This window comes from Amborella trichopoda, chromosome 6 (assembly GCF_054954075.1).
Source record: "Amborella trichopoda isolate Santa Cruz 75 chromosome 6, AtrichopodaSantaCruz75HAP2 v2.0, whole genome shotgun sequence".
Lineage (NCBI taxonomy): Eukaryota > Viridiplantae > Streptophyta > Magnoliopsida > Amborellales > Amborellaceae > Amborella > Amborella trichopoda.
The window spans coordinates 11,599,239-11,614,411 of record NC_142341.1 but is presented as its reverse complement, the minus strand read 5'-3'; the positions used below and the strand labels follow the sequence as shown (position 1 = coordinate 11,614,411).

General features: G+C 40.2%; 1 protein-coding gene across 27 annotated transcripts in view; it reads right to left on the bottom strand.

Annotated features, from left to right (window-relative positions):
* The window catches only part of LOC18438113 (uncharacterized), a 67,221-nt gene extending 55,269 nt beyond the window's left edge, over positions 1-11,952 (bottom strand). For 11 of the 27 annotated variants that reach the window (XR_016056786.1, XR_016056781.1, XR_016056782.1 and 8 more), the window contains exons 1-7: positions 11,545-11,952; positions 10,851-11,102; positions 6,739-6,814; positions 6,050-6,128; positions 5,637-5,965; positions 3,255-3,500; positions 2,996-3,129 (exon numbers count right to left, since the gene is read on the bottom strand). Coding sequence is in view for 11 of the 27 variants with exons in the window: in XM_011626594.3 (XP_011624896.2) it covers positions 2,996-3,129; positions 3,255-3,500; positions 5,637-5,965; positions 6,050-6,128; positions 6,739-6,814; positions 10,851-11,102; positions 11,545-11,781 (1,353 nt within the window). In the remaining 16 variants the exon portion in view is untranslated. Of the gene's footprint in view, positions 1-2,995; positions 3,130-3,254; positions 3,501-5,636; positions 5,966-6,049; positions 6,129-6,738; positions 6,815-10,850; positions 11,103-11,544 lie in introns of those variants that run through there. The other 16 variants (XR_016056787.1, XR_016056783.1, XR_016056784.1 and 13 more) reach the window with 3 other exon arrangements.
* Positions 11,953-15,173: the final 3,221 nt, after the last annotated feature.

Below are 15,173 nucleotides of genomic sequence, written 5' to 3'. Positions count from 1 at the left end.
TCTCAATGCAAGAGCCCATGATTGGCTTTTCAAAGTTGGACAATAAATAGTGGAACCATGATCCTGAATTGTAGATTATAGTCCTCCCCACTTTAAGAGCAAGTCCAACACTTATCACTAAAGTATAATGGGAGCTCCTTCTATGCATATGTACATGTGACACTTTATAAGGCTACTTCCCAGTACTGCGGTTATTATATGTACAAGCCGTGCAAAAGTTTGTTGAAGATTTGGCCCTTTCTCACAAGCCTACAACTGCACACAAAAGACCACATAGTTCTCCTGGCCTACAAACATCATCCTTGGGCATCTCTACGATCTCATCAAGAGATAACCAATTGTAAACCCTTCTCGATAGTGCCACATGCTCAAGGGTAAGGGTTTTGGACATAACCTGGCTATAAACATCCCAATCATGGTCAATCCACACACACTCCTACTGAAGTGCATATTGGACTATAACTTATTATTTTTACAAGTCCTCTAGGTCATCAAAGGCCACAAAACCCAACAGGCTGTCTCATTCTTCACTAGTGGGAGCCCCTTCCCCGTGGGTGGCCCTTCTGATAAATCTTCAGAAATAATTTTGGCGAGGTCTTTGACGGGCTGACAACTGAAACAAAGGAAATCAGGTATCTCCTAAGTGTGACGGGCTGCATCTTGCCATATAGGGGTGTGGGAGATAAGAAGTTGGAAGGCTATTTCCCCCACCGGTTCGCACGCCAACATGGCTTGGATCAAGGATGTTGTTCACCATTCTCTTTGAGAAGAGTGGTTGAGGCCTGATTTTTTCCTCGTGTGGACGGCGGGAGAAAATCCTCTCTCAAACAACCACAAAGGGTCCGTGCGTGCAGTATGTTTGTGAGTGTGCGCACACGTGCCCTCCTAAGCATGGATAGGAACCCACAAAGGAAGAGATTTTACGACAGGGGTGAGTTTGGACGCTTACCTCGTCGTTTGGGGTTCGGGGACACACTCGGGCAGTTCTCCCTCTTAGAACAGTTACGAAGTCCTCCAGCTATCTGCCATCATGGTTTTGACACAAACTCTCCTCAAGCTTTAACACGTCGCTCCGTTCTCTCATGCTGGAAACTGTAATATGGATTCGTCGGTACTCCTCTATAAAGGCTTGCTCAAACGAGGGGGACTAGCTGGCAAAAGTTAGAATAAGGGGAGAAATGGGTACAAGAATCCCTCTATCCGCACAAATGCTATGCGCTCGAGCAATCAGGGCAGCTACCCTCTTGCCCGGTTCCTAAGGTGGGCCAGAAGGAAGAGCGAGAGTAAGGAGATCACTCCTGGCCTCCTTTCCAAGTTGGCGGGAGAGGGGAGGGGAAGCAACAGTGGACGGGCCAGCGAAGACCTGCTCACCACTAGGCGGGTCAGAATGAAGCGATGAGGGCGACGACTGAAGCGGCAGAGCCAACGACGGATGGGGCTAGAGGTCACGATGGTGGACAATGGTGGCAGACAGATCTGGAGGCCGTCGTTGCCTTCTTCTCAGTCGCGCCTTCTTGGATACCAGAGTCGACTTCAATCCACAAGGTTTTGGGGATAAGGCTGGGGTCCAAAACTTCCACCAGAAGTCATATTGAACCCAGCGGAAGGGTTTCTAACGAAATCCAGTGGATCGAGATAAGAGAACCACAAGCACTCGCTAAACGCCAGAAAGTGCCAGGGGACCATGCTAGGAGAGGGATGTGGTTGAAAGTAATCCACACCCTTTGTTTCCTAATGGACCCCTCACTGAGTGTCCAGGCTCGAAGGAGGCAACGGGCTCCATGAAAGGTGAAGGTATTGGAATCCTTCAAAGAAAGTTGGGTAATACTCACAGAGGGGAAGGAGAAGAGTATATCACCTTTTGCAAGGCGACTGCAAGTAATGTTTGGTCCCCCCCAGTGTTTTTGTGCGGCTCTTTCGATCCCTCTAATATTATGATGCCCAAGCTGGAACGAACCGATCAGAGCCGCGAGGAGCTTGGGCTTCGACTTTGCAGTCTCTTTTGGAGAGATGGAGATGCAGAAGGGGAGAAAAGGAGACCTTTCGGAACGTGGAGGTTTCCATTGCCAATGTTGTAGCAGAGGGGGTTGAGGGGGGCAGTAACCGGCTTAGTGAAGGCTGCTACCTGAGAGAAAGAGGGCTTAAGAGAAAGACGGGAGGGAGGATGAGTGATAGAGGGCAAGGATCTAAAAGGAGAAGGGAAAGATGGAGAGGACCGGAGGGTTTTGGGGTAGAGATTGTAGATGTCAGTCCAACATCTGGGACGATGAGGAGGATGGGGAGGAGGGCGAGACATGCTTTGTATCTGAGTTGTTGATAGAGAGTAACAGAGAGTCAGAGACATGTTCTCTTGATCTCAACATTATAGAGAGAGATTTTGGGGATGAATAATTGAGAGAGTTTATAGAGAGAGGCAGGCTTGCCCCATGATCCTACAAAGATTAGTTGAAAACTTCAAAGATATTTAATTTAAATGAAGATTTAATTATTTTATTTTATTTTGTGTTTAAGTTATTTTATTTTATTTTGTGTTTAAGTTATTTTAATTTATATAGTTGCTAAAGTTTCTAACGGATATTTCCTAATTTCTGAATAACCAAAATACTATTATAGAAATTCCTATTTTTGATAGATAATTAGCAATATAAAATCCCTTTATAAATATCTTATTGAGTTTTCGGTTTTCACTCACTCCTATTTCTTCTCCATAATTACTTTTTGAAAATCAGAATTTGAATAGAATTTATTTTTATTTTTTACAACTATATCGGTGGCTTTAGACAACAAATCTAAGAGATTCTTAAGTTTGGAGATCTTGGTAATGTGTGTGTGTGTGAGTGTGTGTGTGTGTGTGTGTGTGTGTGAGTGTGTGTGTGTGTGTGTGTGTGTGTGTGTGAGAGAGAGAGAGAGAGAGATTCTAGGAAACAAGAACGGTGAAAAATTTAGATGTCAAACTCCTGTTAACCTCTCATACAATCGTAGAGTTTTGACATACATCTATTCTGCCAAGAGGTTGTGCAACAGCAGCGCTTGAAGTATATGCATTCCAAGTGGGAACCCAAGATGAATAACCCTTCCTTTCTAGAAACACTGCAGGCCCAAGAAATTGTCTGCCAAGAGAATTCCATCCTGTTAAAGGGTAACAAGATAGTAAGTATTGTGCTAATCTCTGGGATCCATGAAATTTCAGTTGATCCATGATATTTTTTTTAATCCATGAAATTCCAGATCAAAAAAGATAAAAAAAAACAAACCTTCAAAAAATGGAATCCACCTTTCCCGGTGTCTTCCAACATACCCAACCGATGGAAGTGTCAATGGCCAAGCAAAGCCTCTTTCTCGCCCCTGCACGCACTTTGCAATGTTCTTGCAATACTCTCTTAGTACGGAGTTTCCAGCTGAAGACGTCTGAGATGTAGAGGAGCAAACTTCGACATCCCGACCAGATTGTGTTCCAGTATCATCACAATTTACATGGGGGCCTTTGTTCAAAAGAGTGCCTGAAAGAAATAGCCAATTTTTAGATAAAGAAGTTCACTATCTCCAAATATCAAATTGCATAAGCAGACAATTAAATTCGATGATAATCATCAGTTGTAGATTGGCCAAATATGCAACAAATCATGGATAAGATATACACACTGGTAAGATAGATGTCTATCAAGATTTTTCCTAATCAGGCTTCGTCAGAAAAGATAATCCCCAGGAAAATGCTAACTCAAGATTTCTAAACACACTAATGGATATCATCTATAAAATACAGAAACTCTAAAGGTTCAGAAGGTATAAAGATCTTTCAGAACCATCCAAATTTGAAATCTACAAGAAATTTATGTTATATTCTTTTCTAAGCTACTAAAGCATGTAATGTAACAATGCCACCCATGTTGAAAACTCAGCAGCTGCAGCATGCTGGAAGACAGTTGCCTGCAGAGTAGTGCTACCACAACACATGGGTTTTCCCTTGGGGTTGCATGTCATTAACTCCACAAGTGTTGACATGGTATATACACACTGCCTGCATGTATCTCCTGCAGTGGGGATGCTGACATAGAGTGCTGATACATTTAATGAACGTGACAACCAGTTAGACAGAGTCATGGGTCTTTGTACATTATAAAATAGGTGGCTCATGTGGATTTGAACCCATTGACCTCATGAGAATAAAAACTCTAGCACAAAGCGACCAGTTATATTTGTTCCTTAACATTACTGTGATGTGGATACCTTTCCAAAAATTCACTGCAATCGTCCAATAGTTGATACAGTCATCAATACAAAACACAACCCGTAAAGATATCATGAATGAAATTACTCAATAACTCTCTGTCTATGCACCAAGTAAATGGCTGGCTTCAATTGAACCAGGGCTCCTTTCCAATTAATGGGCCTTTGGTTCTAGGGTTGACACAGCGGGTGGTTCTGGTGGAGGTACCCAGAGGTGGGAAGCCAGCGGGAGTTCGTTTCCACACGAGGGAGACTGGAAATCACTCAAAGAATATGGCCACTATGACTCATTAGAGTGCATTGCAAGATTTCTACCCTCAAGATCTTTCCCATTTAACAACCATATCTAGAACAGGATATACACCAAAATTATACCTTAGCAAGAAAACTAAACAAACCTGTGGGAGCAGCATGCTGTAGGACTCTAAGATCTTGAAAAAGCCCTGAAATAACACTACTCTCCATCATGCCCCAAGTTAACCTCACTTGATTATGAAGCTTCAAACACCAAGCTTGATAGTGAGGGATCAAGAAAGACGCACTCCAAATTGGATATCTAAAATATAATGCTTAAGTGCTCAATGGGTCAGCAATTGAGCATTCGGACATAAAGAATGTACTGTTGCATCCAGTAAGATCCTCTTAAAATTTGTGTATCAGCATATTTATCCTTGTTACTAGAGTGTTCAATGCTCTACTTCTACAGATGCCAAATCACATGCTTATACCCCTAAACCTTGCCTATTTGATATCACTCAGACCTTCAAATATTCACTAAAATAGGACGATGAAAAGAAGCATTTCCTCAAAGCATTATCATAATGAGCACGGAAGCGGAAGCCTTATGCCTTTTAGGGGAGCTGGGGCTTTAAATAGAAGTGTCAATTCTTGTGAACAGTCAAATTAATGCTGTTCATCTATTCATAGATGAAAAATTAACAACATAAAAAAGAATAAAAAACAGACAACATGAGTATCTCAACTGCCAAGATATCGTCTCGGTTAACCTTATAGTGAGTAAAATTTAAGATGCAATGAGGAGACAGCCAGCCAAGTTCACAAGAATTGGCATATGCATAGCAAACCAAGCATGATTTATGAAGAGAAGGAAAACAGTGAATTGACACGTACTTGGCCCCCACTCAAACCGGATGAGAGGATTGATCAGAATCCATGTACAAAGAGGAAAGAACCTTCATCAAACAGATAAGTAGATATGGGCAAGGTAGAATAATGCATCATAAAAAAGGAAAAACCACCTCTTGGTATTATTTTCAGTGCTACTCTCCGATTAACTACTTCTAATGGGAACATGTATCTGCTACACATGTATATCAAAACTCATCATAATGGGCAAGACAGGATCAGGAGAGCCCAATTATAAAACTATGAACTACTTTTACAAATACCATTTGGCTCAGTACCGGAGGATGCTTCACAATATGCCCAAGCAAGGGTCACTGCTCCAGTATAATCTTTGGTTCTCCTTCTTTTTCTCCCTTGTTTTGTATCTGAAGAAGATCTAAGCCTCGATTGTCCTGTTGAAGAGACAGTTCCTGCATCTTGGGGCTGAGACATGGCCAAAGCCTTAACCCTGGGAGACCCTTCCTCACGAACCCCATCTGAGTTCCCACAATTATTATTTCCTGTGGGCCTTTGTCTAGAGGCATCTTTCAAATCATTAACTTGTTTCTGTTTAGAAAGAAGCCTTGTCAGCTGGTTCTGTAGATCAGATAAACTGCAAAAACACAAAACAGTAAGCCTGCATTGAAACTCATAATGCAATTGTGGATGAACAAACATGATGGATGTCAAAACTTACAGTTCGTAGCGAAGCAAGGCTTCATCTTTACCCAATAAAGAACATCCAGTATCCTCCAATCCATTACTTGAGCAATTAACTGGAACAAGTTTAACCATCCTAATTATGTATAAGCACAGGTCATGGCTAGGGCAAATGAGGATAGAGAAATAACAAACAACCATCACATACCACAATCACCTATTTAAGAATGATTGTGGTGAAGAGAAGAAGGAACGAATTTATCTATATTATTCTATCATTTCAAATTCAATTTTCCACACCTCGCCAATATTAATCTTTGTTAAACACTTCAATGTCCAATCCTCAGATAGACCATGCGCTTGAGAATGTGTCAATACTTGCTTATTGAACGTAAAAAGCAATTTTTTAATATTGTAAGTTCATGAATTACCAAACTTCTCATATCAAGAAGGACAGCAAAATATGACAAATACCCACTCAAACTTCTCAAAATAAAATGCCTCCATAATCACATGAAGCAAAGCCTGTATAAACTATGTATCCAATGGTCTAAGTAACATTAAAGCCTGTATAAACTATGTGTCCAATCGTTAAGCAACATTAGCAACAAGAACGATCTAGTAACCAAAACAACAAAACTCAGCATGTAAAGAACTATGCAAGTGAACATCAGCAATGTAAATATACGAGAACAGTAGCACATTATATATATGAGAGAGCACTACCAGGTTCCACAATGGCGAGGGCTGCAGCACCATTGCCCATGCGCTTTATTGGAGACCTTTTGGATGGCTGAATAACCTACTCCCATCAATATAAAAAAGTTTGGCATAAGATTGGCATCTGCAGTTTCCTCAATCTTCACTATGTATATGACAAAAGCATTTGTGTATCAGTATTTAAATAAAAGGGCAAACATGATTATACAAATTAAAGAATTGTTTTAAACTAAGAAAATCAGTAAAAGACTATGCAACTCACAAAGTATAGTCACATGACTTTTCATAGATATTACAACTATAAGGAATGAAGCCTCCTATGCCAATTTCCCAACATCATCATCACATATATGGAATCGATCCGTTTCCCCTCTTGTCCCACAATTATTTCGTCCACAACACTGCATCACAATAATGCTTATGTCCTCTCTTTATCATTTGTATCACATCATCAAAATGCACATATGCAAATGTGTTTGTCTCTAATAAGGTCTAGAAGATGACCCCTTTCTAGATATGGCTCATCATTCCAAGATAGAGCCCTGGGAGGTGAATGTCGGATTGAGAGGAGGCTTCAATGCAAATTGTGGGTGAACAAGAGATTGTAATGAGAACAATGAGTGTGGTCTGATGCCATTTAGTTGGGCGTTTCTCTCCACTTGAAGTTGAGTCCCATGTGTGTTGTGTCAACAAAAGATGCTCTTGGGCGAGAGGTACAGCTCATCTTGTGAGCGTCCTATATTTGAGAGGGCCCTTCTATTTTCAGTTGTCATATTGTGTTGCATGACTTGGGGGGGGGGGGTTGGCTACTACTAACAAATGTAACCACAAGGTGGGCTTCGAAAGAAAGATATTAGGTACAATGTTCAATAAGGCGGTGCCTAGGCAGATTGGGGGCCTGGCCGCCTACCCCCGCCTCTCTCTCTCTCTCTCTCTCTCTCTCTCTCTCTCTCTCTCTCTCTCTCTCTCTCTCTCTCTCTCTCTTCTCTCTTTGGGCCTAGAAAGAAAGATATTAGGTACAATGTTCAAAAGGCGGAGGCACCTGCTTAGGAGGACTGCTGGGGGTCCAGCACCTACCGCCCTTCTCTCTTTCTCAAACACAATCAATCGCAGTGGGGAATTGTCCTCTCTCTCTCTCTCCAAACACACACACATCAGCACATCATCCTCATTCTCTCTCTAGGATGTACAAGAGGGGTTTTGGGGGACTAAAATGTCCCCCCAAACCCTTTTCCCTCTTAATAGGGGGGTAACTCTCTATAAAGAAAAAAAAAAGGAAAGAAAACAAAACTGCCCCTGGCCGAGGGCATTTTTCAGCCCTTGGCCAAGTTGCTCCATAGCAACCCTAGGCACCCACCTTGAGGCACCTGCCTAAGCAGGCGCCTAGGAGCAAGGATGCCCAAGGCGCCTGCATAGGCGTTTTAGCCTCCTGGCCGCAGCTGAAGTTTTGAACAATAGATTAAGTAGATTGGGAATTAATTAAGTTCGGATGTAGGAGTTATAGAGGGTTCTGGTTCCTACAGAAATTAGGATAGTTGGGTTTTGGAAGCCTTTGGTAGGGGTGGATTATAGGAGGCATGCAAAAGGTAGGAGTGAGGATAGGTCTATGGGAAGGATTATGACTAGGGTAATAAGTGAAGTTACGTTTCAAGGTTTTCAGGTAGTCTACCCTGATATGAAAGGAAAGCTAGGGTTTAAACTTAGGTTGAAGGCTTCAGAGGGTAAATATATGGTTCGCATAGCAACTGAGCTAGTTTAGATAAGGTTTGGAGATGTGTAGCGGAATTAGTTGTAGTGAATGGGTGAGGAATTTAGTTGCAGTGAAACTTAGATGGGGATGTGCCACACGAGAAGGGAAAGACGAGGGCCATGAATGAGGGCTCTAGAGAATCTGCCCACAACAAAAAAAAAAAAGGGTTTGAAACTTTAGGGGGAGACCACCAATCAGAAGCTGGAGTCGTCTAATCACTCTCTCTACAAAAAGAATTTTGCAAAAAGAGTTAAGGAATCTCTCACCAAATCCTGGCTTCCCACTACAACTGAAAACTGAATATCATTACTCAACTTGAATTTAACTGATCATAGGCCTACATGGGTATTCACTAAGGTTTTCTCTTTTCATTTCATTTAACCTGTGGACTCAAGCTATCTCTACTTTCCTAAACTTTTTCTAGTTTCTGTTCAAATTAGGTAACTAGTTCCCTCGTAGTTTTAAGAAAATACACCCTTGCAAAAAATGAAAAAAAACCTTCTGGACTCTAAAAACAAAATTAGGAAAATAACTTAACTTGCAAACATAACATGCAAATTAGGAAAGAAACAAGTCATTAACAGTTTAAAGACTCAATTTTCCAATCGATGGGGCCCACGATCTTCTAGAAGAGTGACCTTTCATAATATTGCCAAGGTTCCCTATCATAAGGCTGCTAAGACACAATAAAAGCAAGAAATAAACCTAACACATTAAGGAAGATCTACAATCATCAGCTATCCCTGGTGACGTTTTGGAGGCGGATGTTTGTTCATTGAGGGTGTCCAATTGTTGCCACCTATCCTTCTACAAACCTCATTGTTCATCTGAATGATGATTCACAATGGCTAAGAAATATGCATTCCCAATTTACAACATTTGGGCCGGCTGTTGATTCCTTTGAGTGTCATTCCGAGCCTAGTTGGGTATGGGAGGCTCCAAGCTGCAACAATGTTGCTAGGGGTTCAAGGATAGATGAGGTCTCTAATAGGTCTTTCTTTATGGGAAATTTATTTTTGAGGATTGGCACCGATCAACAGTTTGGAGAAGAAAGAGGCTATTCAGCTTGAAACGGGAGAACTGGTGGTAAGATCTGTCAATAGATGCACTAAAGGTGTTCGTCATAAGTTGATTTTGGTTTGATAGCCTGAAGATGGTTATGTGGCAGTGGGGGCTCAAGTATCAATGGCTCGCAGTCAGCATGGAGGGCATGTCTCCCATAAAGGGGTAATATCGTCCTAAGCTGGGATGGAGGGAGCTACAATGGAGAATATGAAGATGGGGATGCACCAAGTGATATACCAAAATGAAGGTCAGTTGGGGTAAAGTGAGGATCGCGTGGTTCCACATGGGATCGACCATAAGACTCAAATTGCATTCACATCACTTTAAAATTGGTAGGAATAGGAAAACATAGATGGCACTTGAAGAAAATTCATAGAAGCATTTGAATAATACTGCCAACATATCACAACAGTATTTCCACTATGCAATAAATAAGAAGAATTTGAAACTTTGTGCTACCCTAACAATCTACGAATTCTTCTCTTTGCCTCCAAACTTACATTGAAATAATATTGAACTCACTGACATTCCACGAGTTGTTCTAGTTTTTTAACAAGTAACCTTACATTGAATGGGCGGAAGAGTGTACATCAAGTTGCATATGCCAAAGAATACAGACAAACTGCTCATGGCTAGCGAGCAATGTTTTCGGCTCTATGTTTGTGTTGTCGGAACCATTTTGGTTTTGTTTAGGGCTTGCATTTCTATTTATCAAATTACTACTTGCCTCATTCGTCTCCTTCAACAGAATAGCATGATTTTTACTCTTCTCACATGTTGTAGATATGATGGACTTATAACTTTACCCAATGTATTCTTACAGTTACTATTATTGTTCGAGTCTTCTACAATATAGACTTGAAGGCGTGTAGCAAGGTCATCATTTATCATGTGCGAGGCAGTTATGAAATGATTGGGTAATACAAATTTAGTGTCCAATTTCACTGTAAAGTTTGAATTTCAAAAGAAAAAAGAGAATAATCACAATTCATAAAGACCTTAATTCATAGCCAACCATGAATTTTCTACCAAATCTTGATATTCATATGTTACCTACATTTTCTATCTCTTAATTTTTTTCGGGGATAGATCAGGTCAAAAGAAAATAGAGAATATAAAAGATATCTGAAAAGTGTATCATAATCAAGACTATATAGATTGGAGAATATTAATAATGTATGATGAAGTGAACCACTCATACCTTCTGCAATTTTTCTTGAGGAATATCGGAAAAGTGTACCATAATCAAGACTATATAGATTGGAGAATATTAATAATGTATGATGAACCGAACCACTCATACCTTCTGCAATTTTCCTTGCTTCCTCAATAATTTTGCATGCAACCTCTGAATGTAATGCATTAAATGGTACTTAGAATGCCTTGAGTACAACTCATTTTTTACTTCAGGGTTCTCCGAAAACCAGTTCACTATGTCAGATGGTTTAACAACCTCGTTTGTGTCCCATGATTCCAACCATGTATAAATTGGTCTCCAGTGATCTGTTCGCTGGAATAGAGGCTGAGGAGGTCCAACCTTAATAGGATCATTCATCTGCCATTAAGAAAATGTCAAACCACATAAACCTAGCAGCTCAGCTATTCATAAACAACTCCAGATTCAACACCCTGTCAATGACCTTGTATTTTCTTCATTACAATTCTTGTAATAAAAGGAATGATACTATTAATAAGAACAGCAACAAAAAAAACCCCATTACAGTGCCGATTCCTGTGTTGTCAAGAATGTGCTAATCCTCATTTAGCCAGCAACGGCATAAAAATACTAACCAGGACTTCATCCCTATAATTCTTATTACAGTGCAGAAACTTCACAATGTCGATATGGAATAACAAAATTAGGAAACAATGAGATCTTTGAGATGGCACCTGCCTCCAAAATAGAGGAGAAACTAAAGAGTTCCAGGAGTATAGTTCAAGTTACAATGTGACAAATTTGCAGAAAACCAAAAGAAATAAGGAGAGAAAAAACTAACTGTAACCAGTTTTGGCTCACGAATGAGCTTGTGGAGTGAAAGCACACGTTGATAGAGCTCAGATCGAGCCATGGTGAGAACATGATCAGGAAGAACTGATGCATTAGAGGAAACCCATTCCTCCACTTCGGAAAGCACTACATTGCGACGTTTTGGAAGAGTGGAGAGCCACGAACGAGCTCGCGCCTCCCATTCCTCTTCACCCTGAGCTTTCTCTAGAGTTAGGATCTCCGACATTGTTGCAACCGTAATGAAGCTCCCTATGAAAGCTTGGGGAGAGAAGGAGCATTTCTAGGGTTTCGAAACCCTGATTGATGGCAACCCTAGTTCTGCAATTTTGGAGAAAGGTGTGAGTTTGAAGCTTTGGACGCTCACGTCGGTTTTCTCGTTTGGGCTTTGAAGGCCGGGGAACGCCGAAACTTTTAATTGCGCCGAAATTTTTGCCATGTGATATTTCGGAAATTCGACTGCGCCGAAAGTTACTGGGCAGGCTAAGCTGAAACGTGCACAAAACGTTCATCCACCGTCAATTCAAACAACGAGCGGTAAATGTCACATTGTGTATGGACGTGGCATGATTAGGATAGAGTCATGTCTGTTAAACTGTTCATCTCCACCGTCCGTTGCATACATTTATGTGTGCAGCATTTGCTTTTAGTTAAGGTACAGTGGGGAGACGGATGAGATGTGCGGTTGTATACGTATGCCATCGGATCTGCCGTTCGCTCTCGAGATGAATAGTGGTGAACCGCAGCTTCTCTAATGTAGACCTAGGGTCAGCAATCGGCCAGCCAGCCCAAACTTGGACAAACTCAAAAATTCGGTCACGGACTATAAAATGCATACTTAGAAAGTCAAGGAAAATTTGAAAGGAATTCTTGTGTTTCCAATACAAGGGCCATTGAGCTGCTAACTATTAATAAATCATTGATGAATGATGATATAAATATGACATTACTCTTAGTGACCTTATTATAAGTGGAGTAGTATTCCTCATTCTAGATAAACCTCGCCTGAGACAAGGTCTCTTGAAATTTGATGTATAAATATGACATCACTCCCAGTGACTCACGATGCTTGTTTTAGTCCATAAAGGGCTTTTCTAAGTTTGCAAACTAGGTTCCATTTTCCTTTCTCTTTGGAAACCCTCTAAGTTGTTTCATGATATTTCTTATTCTAATTCCCCTTCAAATATTGTTTTCACATCATGGACGTCAAAATCAAAATGGGCAGCTATCGCTTTTAGGATTTTAACGGATGGAAATTTTACAACAGGTGAAATAGTTTCATCATTGTCAATCCCTTCATTTGAGGCGAACACCTTGGCTAATAGTCTAGCCTTGTATTTTATCTAATTTTCTCTCTTAGTTCAGTTTCTTTTTGTATAACCGCTTGCACCCAATAGCCTTACGATTTTAAAGTAAAGACACTAACTCCCATACTTAGTTTTGGGTAAGGATTTATACTCATATTTTGTGGCTTCTACCCATTTGTTTTTTTTATGACAATTTTATGGCTTATTGGTATGTAGTAGGCTCATGATCTGGCTCATCCCCAACTCTCTCATAGTATTCCCCCAGGTAGGTGAAGAACTCTGGTAGTCTCTAATGTGGTTACTTCTCTTAAGTTGTGGTTCGGGTTCATGAGACATATTAGTCATGTCATAGAGATGGGATTGCTTAGGACTAGCTTTTTCTTCAAGGAACTCGTCCTCAAAGAAGTAGGCATCCCGACTTTTTATTACTACCTCATTCGCAATGTTGTAGAATCGACACCCTTACCATAATCAGGGTTGTCAATGAAGATACATTTGATAGTCTTGGAATTAAGTTTGGTCTTATTTTGGTATGGGATTAAGACATGGGCAAAATAGCCGCACACTCTTAAGCAATGGTTTAAAAAGCGGATCGGTGACCCAGATCGGGCACCTCCAAAACTGATCCGGATCGGCGAATCGACGATCCGGATCGAGAATCGGATGAATCAGTCAGAATAAAGCTTCAAAAAAATTTGAAAAAATTATTAAAATTCATTATAAATATTATTTTTTACGAATTCAATAAAAAATGAGGGTACTCCATTAAGAATTTTCATTTCTTTGCATGAATATGCGAATATTGATATGTTTTTTTCCTGCATGAACTACTATTTATCATTTAATTTACATCACACAGAAAGATAAACATAGAATTATCATGGAATAAGTATATCAACATACATGGATTACAATAAAGCATACAATTAGTAACATACGATTTAAAAGTAAAATGACAGACGACGTTGTTCTTCTTCTTGGTCACGCTGGTGCCATTGATTGAATTCGTTTAACAATTCATTGATTCGATCTAAAAACGAATCATCGATATTAGCAGGCGTTTGACTATATCCAAATCCCTGAGTATTAGTGTTCTGTTGTGTTCCCAGTCCAAAATCCCCGAAGCTTGTCTATCTTTCATGCTCACCTACATTGTCGTGCTCATCCCTATCATGTTGCTGTTGGGACTCGATATGTGAATAATATGGCTGGTATATGGTGGCCTCGGAATCATCATGTCTCTCATTTTCCCTTAAACCCCCTTCCCACTCTCCCTTATTAGGTGCAATATCACCGACATCTCCGACGAATTGTGGATACGTTGGCTGACTGCTTTCTCTTTCATGCTGCTCATCACCTTCTTCAAGATCTTCCTCACCGATAGCCTCAAGGAACGCTCTCTTGTGCAACACTGGCTCCTCCTCTTCTACTACCCATTGGTCTGCTATGTCTATAACAAATATTGTGTCTAAGTCTATCGGTCCATAGTCTTCAAGCTTCCTTCTTATTTGTCACTCTCGAAAGTTTAAGTTATAATGAACGTAGACTAGTTTATGAAGTTTTTCCGAAGCAAGTCGATTCCTCCTAGTAGTGTGCAACCATTGGAACGTACTCCAGTTGTGCTCACTGGCAGTAGCAGAACATGTATAGGAGAGCACCTTGATTGCTATCCTATTTAGGTGAGGTGCATCAGTACCATATATCTATCACCATTCAGCTGGATTCAAATGTAAAAAGCATTGTAAGGGCAAGAACAATTCATAAGATTAAATATATAAATGAACAAAATATTAGCGAGAGGATAACCTGGATCCATCTTAGTTCGAGAATTCCTATAGCATCCCTATACATAGCAACCTAAAAATAAAATATTTCGTTTTAGTGCATTATTCCTCACAAATATAACAACTCAATGAAGTTCTTACCCAAACATTAAATAATACCTCTTGTATTGTTGCTACTTAGTTTCGATGGCTTCTCTCCAACCTTGCAATAATGTATCTGACCCCTTCCATAATCTTGTGGGGATGTTCAGGTGTCAAATAGATAAATTTTGTTGAAGTAGTAACCTAAAAAATATATAGATAGAAAAATGTCATTTACAATTTCATAAAAAAATGATTTAAAATGAAACATTCTAATGATATAAATATATATTTACCAGCATAATGAATTGAACGTCCAAATTTGGTGTTCCACCTCTTTTCTATAATCTCGATCACTTTGCTAGCAAAACTACGCTTCTCCTCAATAGTTGATTTCGCTCTCTCGATACCTTCATAAAAGATGCCCATGGTAGCTTTCTTATCAGCAT